This window comes from Cyanistes caeruleus, chromosome 7 (genome assembly GCF_971803275.1).
Source record: "Cyanistes caeruleus chromosome 7, bCyaCae1.hap1.1, whole genome shotgun sequence".
Lineage (NCBI taxonomy): Eukaryota > Metazoa > Chordata > Aves > Passeriformes > Paridae > Cyanistes > Cyanistes caeruleus.
The window spans coordinates 33541104-33561005 of NC_141707.1; the positions used below are offsets into that span (position 1 = coordinate 33541104).

A 19902-nucleotide genomic window follows, 5' to 3' on the forward strand; every position below is an offset into this window, starting at 1 on the left:
TTGGGTACTTGGATCCCAAAGTGAGGAACAGAAACACCCACCTTGTGAGGAGGACTTGCTGAGCTGCTGAGGTTGGAAGTGTGATTCCCAAGCTATTTTACTTGGTCTGAGACATCTCTTATCGGGGTTTTAGGCACCCTGGCCTCCCCTGGATGAAGTTGAATAGCAATTTTTTCTCACTCCTCTTTCAGCAGGGCTTCAGTTCAAGAGTCCTAGCAGATCAATGGCACTTCACATTTCTAGGTGTATATATTTTGTCCAAATGTCACAGACCATGTCTATTTTCCTTTTACTTACATTATGAACTGACTTTTTATTGTTCATTTGAAAAGTTCTATATCTTGTTTTCTTCAATTCATTTATTGCTCCATAATGATAGGTGTTATTCAGTAAAGTACTTGAAAAATTACCACTTTAATAATTTATCAGCAGCATGATGAAAGAGGCAGTTTAGAGCTTGCTTTAGCATTCTTCCATTCTATTTTTATGGAATGGAAAACACTTCAAATTATTTAATGCTGTATTAACTTCTAATTTGCCTCATCTATGTGTAGTTTATCATACAATTCCATGCCAGAACTGGGGGTTCCTTCTAAGTCATACCATGCAAATCAACAAAATGAAATAAAAAATAAAAAATTAAAAAAAAAAATATTTTAAAATCCTGGTATTAAACAATGTTTCATAACCTATATTTTTAGTGGCTTGTACAAATTTTAATTAAAGCTAAGTTTAATTAACTTCTGTTGGCTTATCTGCCATTGTATAGAGCAACAACCACTCTGCTGCTTCTGTATTCCTGTTTTATTTTGACATAAAAGTCAGATTAAGCACAGCACAGTGCTGAAAGGTGTGGAAATTACCCTGGGAACATCCCTGATGTCGGTGAAGCAGTTTGACATTTATTGTGATGTTACACAAGGGATTAGGCCCTCTAACAGCAGCACTCCAGGGAGCAGGAGCACTGCGTCACCTGGCATGTGCCTGACTCAGCAGGAGTGAAAGATGGTGTTTGGGAAACAAAAACAGCAAGAAAAACAGTGCTAGACCATCAGAAGGGGATGGGGAAATGCCACAATTGGTAGGTTACAGCCCCTCTCAGACCAAGTCCTTTCTTTCATCTCTAATGAAGATGTTTGTGCAACGCCAGCTCTCCTCACTTACCTGCCATGAGACACCTCACACAGCAGATCCTTCATGCCTGACTGGTGGAACATTTTGGTAAAAAATACACCCAGAAATGTGTTTTGGCTAAAAAAACCCAGAAATGTGTTTTGGCTAAAAATGCATGATTACTCACTGGAAAAATATTCAATGCTCTTAGATCAACTTTGCCTGAATTTTCACTTAATTTAATAAGAGTTATAACAACTGAATATTTTTTACTCATGGTATAGGCCAATTCTGTTGGATACATCCTCTTGGAAACATTTCAAGCAAATCTTAAACTTGACTCAGACCTCAAGATTTAGATGTCAAGAAAAAAGAAATTTACTTGCTTTGTGCATCATACTTATAAAGTAAACATTCACAATTTCTGACTAGAAAACAGTGTTTCTATTTCTATCTCACCTCTTTTGAGGGAGCATAGAAATACACATGGTATTTAAGATTTTTGGATGGCTTTCTAAAATCTGATTTCTACAACTGCATAATAATGTTTTCCCTTTTATTCCTGATGTGTCCTCTATAATCCCTAATGCTTCACTTGGCTTTCTTGCTGTTGAACTTCATGCAGTACCCAGAGAACCATCCAGAATGATTCCATGATCTCTCCCTTGCATAGTAATAGTGCAGTTAGAGCCTACCATGCACAAAAATAGAACAATTTCTCCCCTCTACGCATTAATTTGCATTATTGCTGCTGAATTTCATTGCAGTTTTATTGCCCAGCCATCCAGGACTGCAGGATCCTCCTGTACGTGTTGGCAGTCAGCTCTGGGCATGTCAGAACAAAGCAATTTTGTATCATCAGCAGAGTCCTTTTTTTTCTGGCTTTGTTTTCATGTCTTTTTCCTTCATTTATGAACATCTCAAACACATTGCAATGCTGTTTTTCCTGGAATATCTAAATAATTAGCTCACAGCTTTGTTTCACATTTTTCATGTAGTTTTATTACTAACTCTTCTATGACAGAAGTTCAAGTCAGCAAGAGAATTTGGTAAAGGACTTTGCTAAGAAATCCACAAGTGACGTATGGCAGAGCAGTTCTGTGCACATGCCTTGGCCCTTAGGGCAGAGGGGGCTTCTGCAAAATTCTGGGCACCTTTTTCCTACAGCATCACCCCAAACCACGAGCCTTTCCCTCCCTTTCTTTCCTGTTTCCATGCTGGATGCAGAACTCCACTGCCCTCCTCATGGGCTTTTAAAGATTGGCATCATTTGTCTCTCTCCTGTCTGCTGCTAAGATGTATTTAAACACTCCATAATGCCAGGAATAGTTCATCAGCTTTACACTTCAGATCCTCTGAGAGCTTTAGGGCACCAGCATCTGAGCCTGGCAATTTGTAACTGTAAATTTTATTGATCTGCTTTAAAAACATTTCTGCTGAGGTCTAAGCATGGTCCCATCTCTGCCTTGAACTCTTCTGCAGAGATTCATTGTCCCTGCCCACGATGCTCCCTTACAGCCCCCCTCCACTCCCACCCCAGCCCCTGCAGGCTCTCTGCCTCGCCAGGATTTGGGAAGCTTTCCATCATCAGCTTTTAGGTCTTCAGGAAACCATGTCTGGAAATGTCTTCCAATCCATCTGCTGTGCTTTACAGTTCAGCTACCAATTGGTTTTTTGGTTTTCTTTTTCTCCCATTCTTAAATATTATTCACATTTTAAAGTACGTCTTTATTTCTTTTAGTAGCATCTTTCACAACGCTCTTTTACCTGAATGGCTGGGGTTTTTTTCCTTCTAAAGAGATTTTTTTTTTCCTTCTAACAAGGTGTTTATTCCAGGAATCCATTAGAATATTTTAAACAAGCTTTATGGCCTTTAAGCTGCTCCTTGAAGTGTTTTTCTCAATTTAATGCCATGCTGTTTGGTGTGTGTCTTCCACCTTGAGGATGTTGCATAGAAATGTTGTAAGTTCACTGATACAGATAGGGTCTTCTACAGATAAATCACATGCCAGGGTCAATGAACTCCTCACAACTAAACCACCACCTGATTTTCCTCCTCCAGCTTCTGAGAGTTATTAGCATCTCTAAGTAGGTCACCTCTCCACCAAGTTCTCTGTGGCATAGGAACAGAAAGTACCTCCTGCCCTCAGAAGAAGAAGATTGTCTAGATATCTCTAGATTCTAATCTTATCTTTTAAATAACCCCCAGTAATTTGAATTCAAGTCTCCTTGGTAAATGAGAGTAGGATAACTGAGGGGCACAAAGAGAAGGACAGAATAATGCTCCTCCTGCATTAAACCTTGACCATCCATATTGCTTCCTGAAGTGTCAGCGCTCTCTAAGACTTACTCAGCAAAGCAAAACCTCAGGGATACCAAAAGCTGATAAAAAGACCATTCAAATGTGAGTGGGGGAGCATGCCCCAATTGTCTTTGTCATTTTTCCTTTTAAAATAAATACTGAATTTCACTGCACTTTGCCAATGTGTATTTACACATCCCTGTTGTACCTACTGTAAAATCTCACTCACCTATAAATGCCTCTGAATACAAACCTGAGCCATTGAAATTATAGGCTGATACTGACATGCAAACTAGGGTTTCTTCAAGGATCTCCTCTCAAAAATCTCCTGTTACAGACAGCACAAATCCTGTTACTGCCTTCCCTCCACCAGCTCTCTGAGGACAGCTCTCCTAGGCAGCAGGACACAGAGTCCTCTGGAGATTCCCAGCATGACTGAAAATCACTCTGATCCCACTGATAATCTGGCTACTTTGCTTTTCTGAACTGGCCAGTGTTATGAGAAGAGCTTACCCTGAGTCCCTGTGGCTCCAGGAAATCTGTGCAGTCAATCCCCTGAAGCTGAGCAGAATTTGGGACAAAGTGGCCACAATTCCCAGGGAATGTGGTTCATGGCTTCAGTTCCTGGGAGGACTAAACATGAATAAAGCAGGAGGATACACGTTTTGAATGCCCATCAAATAAGGGAACACCAGTTTATCTCACTGGTTTTTCATCAGAATTAAGAGCTTAAAATAATATACAAGTTTCCTGAAAGTAAAAATTTGGCAGAAAACAGACCTGTCAACAGAAGGAGAAAAAATGTGTTCATCAAGAGATGCTTCCTAAAGAGAGAGCTGGGATGTCACTGAGAGAAGCTTAGGGATGGATGAGTCCTGAAAACCATTCTTCATTTTTTATACCACTGATTGCTGCTGTCAAAGACCTTCAGTCTCTTGAAGAGGCAGCGTTTCAATCTCTTACACAGGCAGAAGTGTCTCTATAAACACCAGGAAAAGGGGTCTGCTTTTGGAAGTGAAACACTGGTGGATTCATTTACCCAACAAATCCAGAAAACTTTTCTTGCCCATCCTGAAGGAATTTCCTCAGACACCTGTAGCCTGCAGAATGGATTGGTTTAAATAGCCCAGGTGGTTTTTACCATTGCAGATACCAAACAGAATCATTTCTATCCATGGGTAAGGGTGCAGGAGCAGGTTTTCCCCTAGAATACAGATATTTTCACCCCTGATTCTTCTTTCTGGTAACCTGTCATTCATAGGAGCTGACAAATACAGTCTCAAAAAAGAGAGATGGGGAGGATGGAGATGGAAAATCAAAGCAGTCACACAGAATCTCTTCCATCAGGGTGGGAAAGGACCTGACTCCTCAATAGTAACCAGGAGGAGGAAAGTGTGGGCAACAGCAGGAGGGAGGGGGGGTAACACAGTTCTCATTTGTTTTTCATTGAGTCCATCATAAAATTTCAAAACTTTTGAAACTAAGAGGAATGAGACTGGCAACAACTATAACAGACATGGGATGAGACAAGGCAGCCACTGAAAGAAAAAGATGGAGTAAGGTCCAGTAAGATTTTTTTCTGGGCTACTTAATTACCATGATAATTGTTTATTCCTCCTTCTCTCATATTAAACATTTACTGTTCCACACAGCACTCAGCCTTGTCTTTAGCCAGGATGAAATCACCCCTGGAGCAGGAGGAGCCCAGGTCAGAGTGCTCAGCTTTCCCCCCACGCTCCAGTCTCACCAGGCACCCAGGAGATGCTCAGCTGGGAGCAGGAATGTTCCTCCTGCTTTTCATTCCCACCTTCTGATAAAAGAGAATGCAATCCACATTGGTAGTGTACACCACTTCTGCTGAACATAAATGCTCTGAGAATCAATACAAATAATTATTTAACCATATGTATAATGCAGACTGTTTATTTTGTTTACTCCCCTTGCCTTTACCCTCACAAAAACAGGCAATATGCCAATACATTGAAGTGTTTAAGGTAAACACATCACTCCTGTGCATTTTCACATCACTGTGTGCCTGTTCCTCTGCTTCACACATGGGGAACCAGAAGCCCCAGTAGCTAGGCTGTGTTCTTATTGTGCCAGACATAAAACAAGAAGTAAATGTGATACATTTTGAAATTTATGGTGTAAACTTAGCTCGAGAGAACAGCTATCTCTGCAATTCCACTGGACACAGTGCATGGTCTTTCAGGTTGGAAGAGCTGTGCTTCACCTTGGTTAGAAATGGATTAGGGAGACTGTGAACAAGTCAGACTAAATTGGCTGAAACATTAGCAACCCTTATCACTCCTCCTTAGGGGCTGTTTACAAATGGGTGAGCAAAACTTGGATTCCCACATTTAATACTTTTATTCTGTCAGGAGAAGCACACACATAGCACACTCAGCACATCTCCCTGTCACAGGACAGAATAAGCCACGTTGGAAGCTACTGCCTCACACGAGGCATCTGCAGTAGAGGACAGTTCTGTGTCTATCACTGCCCAAAATCTCCCTCAGAGTTTGCAGTGGCTGCACTCATGCACAGACCACAAACCCAGAAACCCCTGATCCCCTTGAGCACACTCAGATTATGAGGAAATTACCTTAGCAAATGCAATAGGTAATTTTCTCCTCTCAGAGGAAATAAAAGAAGCCTTTAGTAGCATTTCCCCAGCATTTTGTAATCGGACCAGCACAGTTCCTGCTGTGTTGTCACTGCAGAATTTGCACCAGACGAGGGCAGGGGTGTTAGGGCAAGAGAGCAGGAAAAGTCTGATCCAGACCCACTGAGGGAACTGCAGGGCACCTGCTGACTTCATGGGCTCTGACTGCAGCCCCTGGAGCATCACACACTGCTACAGGAGCTCCTAGAGGGCCACAACCACAGCAGGATTCACCCTGCTGAAATCCCACTGCAGAGCTGATGGTGGAAGGCTGGGGAGGCTTGATGGGGAGGGAGTCAGAGGACAATTCCCACACTCCCACCATCAGCTGCTCCAAATTAAACCCCAAATGCTGAATGAGAGACTTGGAGAGGAAACCTACACGTAGAACACAGAGGAATCCAGCTGCAAAGATGTCAAGACAGTCAACTAGGCTGGATAATTTTTTGCTTGTTTTAAGAACAATTATATTGAGAAAAAATTAGCCTTGATGGTTTATGCATTTTTTAAAACTAATTGCTATAGAAACAAATTAAGTACCTAGATTATCTCCTTCCTGAGCTATCCATCAAAAGGCTTTGTGGTGTGTTATTTGTTGCATTTTAACAGGTAAGGAGCTCATGGGCTGAGCCCTCTCTGCTTCTGAAGGACAAATAGGTTGTACAGGGAGGGATGAGGAAGAGAGCAGGAAAATTCTCTGGGTACTTTCCTTTGAGCACTGTAGTTCATCATAAAAGTAGGGGTTTTAACATTTATGATCTCTAGCAGAATTTTAGTTTCCTGTTGTAGGCATTTTGAGATGTGCAATAAAGTGTTACTGCATTCACCTGGAGAGAGTTACAAGTTTGGTTTAGCAGTTCTTCTGAAACATTTTGTTCAAATGCTCTCACTCATAAAGATGGACAGTCCAGCTGCTGTGTCTGAAAAGGTGTATGAAGGAACAACATGAATGTTGAATAATAGAATAATTAAAATACAGAAGGAAACAAAGGAGGTGAGTGGGATAAACAACTCCTAATTTTGTTTTATCTTATAATACCCAAGTACTTCTAATATAACCTTCCTATCTCTGTATAAATCCTTAGGTTTGGGTTTAGATTCTCCAGTAATCTGGATCTGGCACAGATTTTCCACAAAGCAGCAAATGTATAAAACCTCCTTTCCTTTTCTCCTCATCCAAGTTAATCTGTTCTGTATCTGTGGTCCCTGCATCACCTGTAGATACATTTCTGCATCACCCAGTGGAGTTTATAATTCTCTGCAGCTCCTAAAATGGTCACACGTGCCAGTTCATACATTACATTATACAGCTGGAGACACTTAAATGAGACATTGATAATCTGAATAATCAATTTACTTGGACAATCTGATATGCCCCCTCTGCAAGCTGAATGTGTTCTTTTACTTCCACGACATCACTGTAATTGCTTGAACCACTTTTGTTGGGGTATTTTTTTCCAGCCTTAATTACCTTGTCATCTATTATTAGGAATTTTAATATGGCCATTAAATGTCACACATAGCTTTCAGTTTTTTCTCTCTCTCTGGTTCACAAACCTGCAATTTAGAAAAGTCCAGCCATATGCATATTTTTATACTTTGACATGTTTAAAACTTTGCTCAGTGTCAGGTTTATTGCAGCATTAAACTGATGAACTCGCTCTAATAATCAATGTATAAATAATCAATTTAATGCTATAATAAAGGAAACATAAAACAGCCAACTCTCTGGTGAGTGTGCTGAGGTGCAGTGACATTTGGTGGTCATGCATGACAACGTTTGTACAAGCTTCATTTAAGAAGGTGGCAGGTTAATTGGGACAGAACACAAATGCAGTACAGCATCCATAATAAGCAGCCAGTTCCAGTGATATAAACAAGGAAAAAACTGGAAAACTTCTTCCACTCCTTCCACACACACCCCCTCAAAGTAATATTCAGAATACACAGGTATCTTGAATTAGCATCAGTGTGTTTTTATACATTTATAGGAAAATACAGAATGATCTCTGCAGGCATCAAGCTGTTTTTCTTCATCTACAAAAAAAAAAAAAAAAATAAAATGTGTGTAGCTCCAGAGTCCCACTGCAGTTGCTGGATGAAGTGCAGATATGGCTTCCTTGTACTCAACACTTGGTTCTAGAAACCAGATGGAAACCAGAAGCAGTAGTGGAGGGACAACACTGACAAAGCGTGTGTTACACACTTGGTTTCCTCTTTACACATCCTCACGTATTTCCCCTCACCCCAAGCCTGCCACTGAGCAAAACCCAAATCAGGATTTGAGGAAGAACTGAAGGCTTCTATGGCAACAACATCAATATTTATCTGTAGAAATTACAAGCTTCAGCTAGGATGCTGAAAAAGGGCTCTTAAATCTTTTAGATTGATCAAGAGCCATGTTTTATACTGCAATTTGTGTATCAGTATTTCTGAGATGTGCTCTCTTCCCTTCCCAGGGTGCCACGCTCACACACACACAGAGGAACCAAGACTGATACTCTGGGAAACTGTAATTGACAGTCCAAGTTTGCTCTGCAGATGGATTAAACTGTAAAAGAGACTGCTTTGAAAAAAAGTGGGTGCTTATCACTGAATCTATTTTTAACATGCTCAGGTTGGCTGCATTATCATCAAAACCATAATTCTAAACTGAACTATAAGAAGAGGTTAAGTTTGCTTTCTATTTTCCCTGTTTCACAGACTGAAGGGACAAGACATGGCAGATATCCTTCATCCACCCCTCAGCAGAGGTGAGGAGTGGTTCACCCTCTCCAGGATCAAGCAGCTGATACAGATGGTCCTTACCTGCAGGAGCTGAGGACTTTTGTGCCACCTCAGCTGGAAATGCATCATGCAGGGCATAGGCAACAACTCTGCTTGCAGGTCAACAGCCCAGCTCATGGGGAATTTTGGATACTGGAGTTCTCCCCCTCTGCACACTGTCCCTGTGTCTGCTCTAGCTCTGGTTGTACCCAGATGATGATGCCACAGTCCCAAATGCTCAATTAGTGCCATGATCAGGAGGGAGTAGGTATCACTGCTGTACAGAGACTGCTTTGTATGTGAGGCAATTCCTCCTTGCACACAAACAAGATTTTGGGCAGAGCAGCCAGAAGTGTTTCTTTGGGAAGATGGAGAGCCCAGCTGGAACAGCGTGCACACAGACTGTGCAGTAGGAAAACAACTCCAAGGGTACAACAAGTTGGATATGTTTAAATCTGTGGTGAACCTTAAGACTCAGAGAAAGAACATCGTTATTGATAATAAAATAGTGTGAAGGATGAGGGAAAACCAAAATTAATCCATGGTTAGATAAGCTGTAGCTCTGCTTACAACGCTGGTCCTGCGTAGTTTTCACTGAAGTTTCTTTCCCTGCTGAGCACAAAGTGCTTGAGGGACTGGAGGAGTTGCCTTCCCCCCAGCCAAGCACCACCACCCATTTCCCAAACACTTCAGGGTCATGAACACATGTCAAAGGGCCACTTTGGGAAACTTTCCCTTCTCCCCTGGAAGAGCAGGATTTTACCACCCACTTTTTCCAGAACAAACCTGCAGGGGCAATGAGAGGAGATACAAGAACCAGCTTCTTCCAGCCTCAAATATCACCCCAAATCCTTCCCTGGACAGATTCCCTGCTCCCCAGGAAGGGCAAGCAGAGGAGAAGCTTCTCCTTTTGACTGCACAGCTCCCTTTCTCTCCTCCCTTTCCCAAGGAGGCCTTTGGGCTGCTGCTGCCAGCACTGCTCCCACCGTGGCTGCTTTTAAACTCTTCCCTAGGGCCATGGGAGAGGCAGGCAAACACTGAAAGAGCACTGATACATTCTCCTTGTCAATGAACCCACACAGCACTAGATGAGTCTGGCACCCAGCCTCTCAGGTTTGGTCTCTGCCATAATGAATGAGTTAAATGAATAACTCATTAGCATACCAAAAAAAATGGACCTTCTCATCACACCATAGTAAGACAGGAAGAGTCTCATCCTAATGCTGTTTATGATCCACATTTCAACTTTTTCACTCAGTATAAAAAGCACCTTGCTCTATTTTCCCACTCTGCTGAGGCCTCTTCTTGAAGCAATGTGCTCCTTGAAATCAGCTGAACCCCTGCTCTTCCAATTTTTTATTGCTGAGCTCCTAGATTACACTCTGGGCTTTGATTTTTAATAAGAAAATAACTGATAGAGACTCAGGTCCCTGACAACAACTGCCCACAACTTTGCTTCCAGCCTCATCTCAGAAAGAACAAACAAAATTTAGGATAAAACAAAGCTACAAAACTTTAAATGCTCTCTCACAGTGCTCTCCCTTTTAAGCCTAAAAGTTCTGCCTAAATCCATTTTCCACACTGCTTTTTCTTTTGTCTTGCTTAATTCTGATTATACTGGCAAATTACTGTACTTGTTCCTTCATGTTCCTCACCTTCCCAGACATGTGTATTTTTCTATGAGGTTCTATATTTTTCATATGCCATTCTAAAAACCCTCCTTCAAATATTCAAATATTCAGAGTCACCGTATTTCCATAAGCAATTCCTACAAAGAAAAGATAAACTCCTCTGTCTAAGCTCAGTACAATTTCCACTGCAATTAAAAAAACCTGTGAGCACAATAAATTTAGTGCCTACTACAACCCAAAAGGAAGAACACTTAACCTGGCAATGTAAATACCTTTAAATGTAACAATTTGTGCCCTTGAGAAATGAAATATTTTACTGTAACTGCTTATTTCAAATGTGGAATTATATTCAGCATAATTCTTATTTTATAATGACCATCTGAAATGTAGGATATAAATTACAAACAAAAAGGGCTGCAAATCCATAGGAAACCACGTAATTCATCATTCCTTTGTGGAAATAACAGAATGATCTGGCTTTCCTGCCTTAGATGGAAGTTTATTGAATCAAGCAATGGCTACACTTGTCTCTAAGGTTACCAGTGCACCACTTTATTTTGGAGCTGCAGCTCCGTACAGAGCAACATATTGCAATAAAGTGTCTCTGTGCTTGTCTTCCCAGAACACTTCCCTTCCTTAACCCTCTCCTAATGGTGCTGAAAAGCTTCTTAGGACAGGACTCTGTGCACTCTTTCATTTGTCCAATGTATGTGCCAGGAAGAGGCTGAGGGGTGGAACAACCCGGAGCACTTCTTCAGGCATGTGCTGCTCTCCACGAGGGTTGTGGAGGCATCATTTTATTAAAAGAGCTCTTCTGCAGCATTATCAGACACAAGGTATTCTGTCCAGACTTTATCTGCCCTTTCCTGTTTTTCCACAGTGAGGCTGGAGCGTGCACAGACCCTGCTGGAGCTGGAATTGCTGCCAGCTGCTCTGTCAGCTGGGTGTGTGGAGTGGGTCACCAAGTGCCCTGGCCGAGGTCCCACCCTCACCTCAGACAAACTGGAGAACAGCAGGATGCCCATATTGCTCTCTCATTTTTTAACAATATTCTTCTTATCCCCAAGGCAACAATTTCACACCTTTTTCTATCAATTGTGCTCTCTGATGGACTGAACTCTCAGACTGTGACCCCTCTCCACGGAGAGCTGCGAAGGTTCTGCACTGCCTGGGGGATGGGAACACCTGCCTGAACAGGTACCTGCTTCCCACATGAGCCTTGGGACATCAACACCTGAATTCCCACAGAAACACCTCTGAGAGCTGCACTCAGGACACAAAATACACGACAGCAGAAAACATCAATTTCCTTAGGGAAATATTTCCTAAATATCTCCCTACCAATCATATTCCCTCTGATGGTTTTATCAGTCAGAAACCTTTTTTTTTTTTTTTTTTCCCCCTCTTTGGTTATGAAATCTAAAAAAGGGCTGTTACCACTTTATGGGATATTTTATTGAAAAAGAATTGTGTGAGTATATACACACACACACATATATATGTATATACATTATATATATATATATTGTGTCTTCATGGAGTATAGGCATGATTAAATCAATTTTGTTGTTAAATTCCACTCGGGTAAAATAGGATATTGGATTTCTAACCTAATTATACAGGAAAGAGGTCTAGTCCCGAGTTTAATGGAAGCTTTGGACTGCACACACACAGGTGGTTTAATTTCCTTCATTCTAGCCAAATACCCAGTCTAACAACACTGTAATCTGCAGACATTGGAAAACAAATATTTTATTCACCACTGCACATTTAGGTGCTACATTTATAAGATGCCTGTAGTTTTACTCCCCCAGTGAGACAATCACTAACACTTGGCATGCACCTACCTCATTGAAGCTGGGCTCCTTCTCCACTTTCATGTCTGAAATTCAGCAGACAGAAGTTTAACTAAATTCTCTTTCCTTTTCAATGCTCCAGGCACCTGGGAAGTTGTGACTCTCCTTAGCCACATCCCAGGAGCTCCCCATTCTCTGTAGCAGTCTTGAAATCATCCAGAGGATAAAGAGAAGGAATCTTGATGCCACTGAAGAAGTGCAGAAGATGCATCAGTAATCAATACCAGTGAGGTTCTTCCTTTCCTGGAGGCAACTGACTTGCCAGGATGAGTTACTTGTAGTAAATACAAAACACCAGGACCACTTCACCTTGCCTGTATACTTTTAAACTGTGCAGAAGAAAGTGGCACTCAGGATTTTTGGGCATCCTCCTCTCTCTTGTTTCTTCAGTAATGTCTAATAAACCTGTGAGGAGGGATACGAGGTTACACCTTGTATCCTCTGATTCAATTAAAGGAGCAAACTCTCAATATTCCAAGTTTCCAAGGAGAATCTCTGGCTTCAGATCAAATAAAAGCTCTTCTATCTTAAAAGGTGTGATTTCTCAACTAACTGAACCTGACTCCACACTCAAGTGCCAGAGCTGAGAGAACAAAGACAATCATCTTCACTTTGAGCCACAAAGAGAGATCTACATATGCCAAAAACTGAGCAACGAGGAGCAGTTGGTTATGGCAAATCACAGCAGACATTGATAGAACCAGGTCATAAATAATTCCATCCTTGCTGCCAAAAGATTAAATAAATTAATTAAAAGAAAATATCAGCCTTTCTCTGTACTCCACAATCTGGGGAAAGTATTCCAATTGACATGCAGTTATGCCCAGTTTTGTAATATAATTGAAATTTCAATATGACCTACGGGTTTCATAGATTTTGCAAGTTGTAGTAGCAGAAAAGGGAGAGAGGAAATCAAGAAGGTAAAGATAAGCTCTAGCAAGCAGTAAATGGATATGCTGATTCCCTAGCTTTCCATAAATTAATAGGTCTATTCTAGTGAGTGTCATATTTTAAGGACAGCCGAATCAAACAGAAATTCTTCAGACCTAAAATATCATCACGGTGCTTAACAATGGATAAGCTACTAAAAGTCTGCACTTGTGCTATTTCAGTGCAATGTGTATTAACTCTTGCTCACTATTGTAGATCACCTAGAGTAATTAATGATTGCCATTAGTTATGATATTATTAGTCATGATGTAGAATCTGATAGGTAACACTGGTCAGTTGTGCTGTAAGTAGAAGGATGATTTCAACAGGCCAGCAAAAGTAAAGGGAAAAGTAAAATCCTACACCAAATTCTTCAGTCTAACTAGCAGAGCCTGCATCTGGCAAACGCTTTTGCAGTATCTGAAATTAACTCATGCATAAAAATATCAGTGAAAACAATTAATTTGTGTCTGATGCTCACCCTTGTGTACACAATTACATAAATATACCTGCATTTGTAGGGCAGTGTGAGAAATCATGAGAACATTAAAAGCATGCCACATTTCCACCCAGATTTCAGATAACACAATTTTTAAGCATAGCAGTCTTGCCAAAGGCATTCCTACAGAAGGCTATGACAGGTTCAGTCTGGAAAGCTGGAGGTGGGATGTTGGGATAGGATGAATAGGGAATGGACTTGAAACAGAGCTATAGGGAAATAAGGAAATGGTGTGGGATCCAAAGATCTGGGATAACATTTCCTCAGCACTTGCTGCTGCTGAGACTACAAGCCTTCTCTGCTTCCTTTTGCAGGTAGCTCAACACAACTAAATGTGACACATGGCAAATATGAGCATGGAGTGGCTGCTGTGCAGAGAAACACCGGCACATTTTGGGGGAATTGGCCTTTTCCCGTATCCTCGGCACTCCAAATCCATGCTCAGCATGAGCCCACAGCCTGCATTTCCTTCATGTGCATTTGGCCCAAATTGGGAAAAAACCACCTCAAGTGAACTCAGCTGGACAAGAACCTCATTTCCCATGGAACTGGGACCTCATTTCCCATGGAATTGGGACCTCACTTCCCGTGTCTGGCTAGGAGCAGCAGCAGTATTGTCAGGTGAGCGTTTATTAAGTGACGGGTGTAATTTATAAAATCACAAAGCAGCAGACCCAGCCAACAGAAGATTTGAAAACTCCGCTCCTCCGTGGAAAACAGGATTTGCAAAACCTTGTTTGAATTCTGCTCTCACTTTTTCTCTGTTGTTCTGTGTGATCTTATCGTAGTGCACATCATAGCCCCCATAAATTATACCCTACCTACACTGCACATATGTACTCCACATGTCCTATAAATACCACAAAGCAAAGCCATACTTTGTGGTGACACTGGGACCCAAACAAGATTATCATTGCACATTAAAATTGTATTAAACTAATTGAAAAATAGTTGAACATTGCTAACAAAACAAGAGAAATACTAAACATTAAAAGACAAGAGACTTTTCAGTGTTCCATAAAACCACGCCTTTCAGACAAATTAATTATTTCCATCATAAAAAAAATCCTAACAGTGAAAGAAAACATTCCAGAAGGAAGTGATGAGTAAAAAAGCTTCAAGTGATTTTTCATTACATTAAAAACAATTCCCATTCTCATAAAATATGCAGAACTTTACATCTTAAATAGCATATTTACCTTCAAAAATTACTATATTTTTAGTCTTGCAAGAAATTAAACCTTAATTAGATAGGAAAGTATTTGGAATATACCCAGAAATAAAAAAACTACAGCTATTCCCCTATAAGTGGCACAGCATCTGTCAGGAGTTTTCACATACCTTCAGGAAGATATCTCAAATTAAACCAATAAACTTGCTTTCTGTGATCAGAGTTAATATTCTGCAGACCCAAACTGGCTGCCTTGTTTATTTCATAGTTTCAATTTCTATTGCTGTACTTCACCCTGGCAAATAAATGGATGCATGAGGGGCTCGCCCTCTGAATAAATAATAAAATCTAACCCGTCAGATCTTCCTTTGCCTCGAATGAGAAACATTTCATTCCTCTGTGATGCTGTTGAAACTAAATCTTGTTGCAAGAGACCGAATGAGCAGCCCTGGAATAAGAACTAAAGGTGTGTTTGAGCTACATCACCACCTCGATGAACATCAGAATTACATCTGAGACCAGATGGGAGGAAAGGAAGATGCACTATACAAAATATCTCTTCATTTCAGGAGCAAAGTATTACTCAATGGCATTATACATTGTTAATAAACTTTCTTTATCTGAAACTATAATTTAATATTTATGTATCTAATTTACATGTGACAAAGTAGCATATTCTAAAATTAGAGTGTAACCAGCAAACTATTAACTACTATAAACAATACCAAAACACAACTCAAACATATTTTAAGGAAACAATAGATACATTTTTGGAATGGGGAATGATTTCAATTGCAGATTATTGTTTTAAATACAGCTGTCAATTACATCTTGAAAAAATTTCTTCAAGCTCAGTAAGATTTTCTGCTTAGGGATTTGTGGGTATATACACAAAGACCAAGAGCACGCCACCAAAAAGTCCCCTTATCGGTTACTAGTAGGTACAGCAATAATTTTAAATGCTGAAATTGTGTGGGGGAAATAATTTTCAATATCCATGTTATATGATGCACTAGACAATATCCCCTTTGAGCAAAAACTAGAGAAAATATCGTGCCCTTTATTATCTCTGTGGTTTCTTACGTGTAATAGACAGCAGAAGAATTGCACTTATTGTAACATTACAGTGTTAGATTGCAGTTCACCTTTTAGAATATTAGTGGTGGTAATACTTATGATAGGTTGTGCCTTATGCAAAGATGAATAAAGATGTACATTTAAATTAAAAAACAAAAAACAACAGAAAACAAGCAACCACTTACAGAACCAACAGTGAGGCTTAACATAACAAACATGCACTAACCCTACACTTATGCAAAACTAAGTTCTTCCAGGAAACTGTAACCAACTGTTGACCTTCCACAAAGGTAAAGTTTTTGTCCCTTGGTAATATGTTTGGACTTTGTAGTCGAATTCCAGTTTATTAGCTCATTGTCTGTAAATGTGCTGTTCCACTGTGGTATCCTTTAGCTGCCCTTGAGCTTCTGCAGAATCTGCAATCTTACAGTCACTTTTATTTAAGGTTTTATTGAGCCGCAGAGTAAGTCCCCTTCAGTACTACACAAATAGGCTTCCTTATTCATCCTCTTCAGGTTCCTGTGGTAAAATTGGTGTCTCCTCCTTTAAACAAGCACTAAAAAACCCAAGGATTGTGCTGTAAAGGTGATATTTGCTTTTCTCGGAAGCAATGTTATGACCTTCATCCGGGTAGATCTGGCAGAGGAGAAAGGAAAAAAAGTAAATAGCTTTTAAAGGCTTTTCAAATATTTAGGGCTCTAATTTTCTTTCTCTGATCTTCAATGTGTTTTAGATGACAACAGGATGATAACATTAGTTTTATGGCATCAAGGAAAGCTAATAAAACCCAAAGTAAGACTCATTCTCTTGGAATTTGAACTTAAATAAAACAAGCACTGCAGTGAGATCTGCAGAAGTGAAAAAATTTATATTCTCAGCCACTGTGCTTACAACAGTTTACTTTAGTTGGCATTTTCAATAGTTCCTAGGCATCCAAATCCCATTAACATCCACAAGGATTAATTACCTCATGCTTTTAGGGACCTCTCAATATTTCAGCTTCTAAGTGTTTGGCAAAAACCCATTTCATTCATATCTTAACCATCTTCCTATCTGGTCTAAAGCCCATCTCCTCTCCCCCCTAGGGTGGATGTGGGCATTTTTATCTCTTAAAACAAATACCACTGGGAATTTCTCCCAAGTGAGGCTGAGCAAACATTTGCAGGCTGAATGAAGAAATCCAGGCCACAAGAAGAGAGACCTGAGGAGGCCTGAGGCAGAAAGCTTCAGCTGCCTCCTCAAACCCAGGTTATCACATGTTACATGAGAATGGCTCTACAGGGCTCTTCTGGGAGAACTCTGTCACTGCTTCTGCCTCTCTCCACAGGCCTTCACACCACCTCAGCTGAAACCACATGGGCAGCAGGAACAGATTCTACATTTAAAGTCCTTTTTCCTTCCTTAAGTGGCACCAGCCCCCTTCTTGCCACCTCCCCTCTGACACGAGCTCACACTCCAGTGCAAACCACAGGATCACCCTAAGCCCAGCAAGTCGAGGTTTGTGATGGCCAACGAGCATCAGGAGTGTTTGGAGATACTGATTCAATCAAAACCCTCTGCCAGCAGCATCCATGTGCTCCAGAGGGGTCCCAGGCAAGCCTGTGCCTTGGCAGAGGCTCTGTTGTGCTCTGTCAATAAATTTAAATGTTGAAAATAAGGGAAAATTACTCTCATTTGACCTGATACCTTTTCAGGTAAACAGGAACCCAAAGTACTGAAATCCCCATGGATTCCAGAGCACTCTGTATAGAATTGTAGGATAAACAGGAAAAAAGAAAGATGAGAGAGAGGAGAAAGAGCCCAGGAGAATGACAAGATGATATAGCTCCTGACATCCATACAAACAGTGAGAAAAATGGGATTAAACAGAGTTCTAACTGCAAACTGAGGTAATACCTCACCCACTGTGTTGTGGTAGAGAGAGAGGGTCCTTTACAGTGAAGAAATAGCAACAGGAGGTTAAATGTTCAACTAAGTTTATAGGAAAAGTTCCAGGTGCACGTACCTGCATAGTGTAATTAGCCCCAGCTTTTATTAGACGCTTAATTAGTTCTGCTGAATGCTGGAAGTGAACTTTAGCTGCAATAAAAACCATTTGATATTATTAGAAACAGCTACATTAATATGAGATACTTATCTGTTACACAGCTTTGGCTGAAAACATTTCCAGGCTCTGGGTGTGTAGCTGATAATCTCTAAGGCCACCAGCAAGAGAAGAGGGTGTTACAGCAGAGGTTTTGGAGAAGGAGATGGAAGCCCCACGGGAAGTCTCACTTTCCAGACACTTTGTGAGGACTCCTCTGTTTACCCTTAATTTACATATCCTGTGGCAGCTTAGAGATGTGTGAAACCATTCTGTTTGAACATTGTGGCATCTTCTAACTTGCTTGAAGGGAAGCACACTGCATTTTCTACTGCTTGCACGGGGTTATTACACCCCACTCTTCTTTAGGCAATGGACTTTCTGGAACTTATCAGTAACCTGACTTTTGTGTGCCAAAACCATGATCACCATGTCCTAACCCTGCAGAGTTCAGGCTGCAAGTGGGCTGGGCAGTGTCACTGGATGTGATATTGAGCAGGGGCAGCAGACAATCACACTCCCAGGCCAGAGCACAGACATCTCTGACATTGCTCAGACATCTATCAGAGCCCCAGTTCCCTCTGGTGCTCGGTTCAGAGGGGCAGAAATTGCTGCTGCCTGTTGCAATCAGTAAAGCCAGAGCCCCTCATGCCTGCTCAGGCACACAGTATATTTTCATCCCCCTCCCCGTGCTCTGGGGAGAAGCACTGGACAGGGTTTGCACCCCTCTAACGTGGGTTTGGCAAAGTCAGGGGTGACAGGCTGGCACTATGGGCACTGTCACCTCAGCCCTCAGCTAGTGAGAGGCACTTCTCCCTTCAGACTGAGAAAGAAACCTTGTATTATCCCACATCCACCAGAAAACGCTGGGAAAGAAGCAGGCACGTCAGTCTCTATAGAGCAGCTGTTTGCATCACTGTAATTTGTGCCTGCATCAAAGCTCATTCTTTAGACATCAGTTAAGAAAGTTCAGAAGAATACACTGCAGTGAAATCTGCAATTACAAATTATCTCAATTGATGTGTCTTATGATTCCATCTAAAGTGCTAAAACTTACCCTGTGTAACTCATTCTCTGTCTTAATCTACTGCTAAAAGTATTGGTGCTATTAAAATGTTCTGTGTAGCTTCAGTTTCTGAAGGTTTGGCAGTACCTTGTAATTAATTAGATGAAAAGATTAACTTCCCATTTGGTGATGTACTTCACCAGCTGTACTGATAATTCTGCAGAATTTATATGAACTTAAAACAACATTAAAAATGTATGTTGTTCTATTAATAATACATGTAATACCTTTCACTAGCAACACAGTGGTCCACATGATTTAAACAAATTAAAGCATACAGCACCTAAAAGGTGCAAATCCTCAGCAAAGAAAAGTGTCACCAGTTAGGAGTTAGAAGTGACAGTTGAAATAAAATTAAAAAATCTTATCAGAGGGAAAGTGAAACTGCAAATGTACCTGCTGGGTGTGCCCCATCAGCCCTTGAACATCTGCCTATTAGAAGCTCTGACTCCAAATTAGTTACATCTGTAAATACTCACCATCAGCTGTCCCATGAACTATTAGCAAATCCACTTCTTTTAAACCATGAAGATTGTGTAATACACTGGATGCCTAGTGAACAAACACAGAGCTGTAATTCAATTGTGTTTTAAGAGTAAAATGGTCACTTTAAGTTACTTGTTTATGCTAACTTACCTGATAGGTAATTTCATCTTTTGATGGAATCCCAAGGTACCTCTCTGAAAAGGCTGATGCTGTAAAAATTAAAAGAACCCCTAAAAACCTTGTGAATTCCAAGTTAT

The 19902-nt window shown here is 40.8% G+C and overlaps 1 protein-coding gene and 1 long non-coding RNA gene across 4 annotated transcripts in view; one reads left to right on the forward strand and one right to left on the reverse strand.

The window, feature by feature from the left end:
• Positions 1-6349: 6349 nt before the first annotated feature.
• On the forward strand, positions 6350-11273 carry LOC147652293 (uncharacterized). Its single transcript, XR_015289609.1, has 4 exons — positions 6350-6689; positions 6979-7074; positions 8540-8658; positions 8784-11273. It is a non-coding gene; the product is annotated as an uncharacterized LOC147652293 (long non-coding RNA).
• A 3396-nt stretch (positions 11274-14669) lies between these two features.
• DPP10 (dipeptidyl peptidase like 10) overlaps positions 14670-19902 on the reverse strand; it is a 431847-nt gene continuing 426614 nt past the window's right edge. For all 3 annotated transcript variants that reach the window (XM_086898812.1, XM_086898811.1, XM_023931361.2), the window contains 4 exons: positions 19796-19854; positions 19639-19711; positions 18016-18089; positions 14670-16646 (listed from right to left, as the gene is read on the reverse strand). In XM_086898812.1, coding sequence (XP_086754938.1) covers positions 16509-16646; positions 18016-18089; positions 19639-19711; positions 19796-19854 — 344 coding nt within the window. In that variant the 3' untranslated portion in view covers positions 14670-16508. The remainder of the gene's footprint in view (positions 16647-18015; positions 18090-19638; positions 19712-19795; positions 19855-19902) is intronic.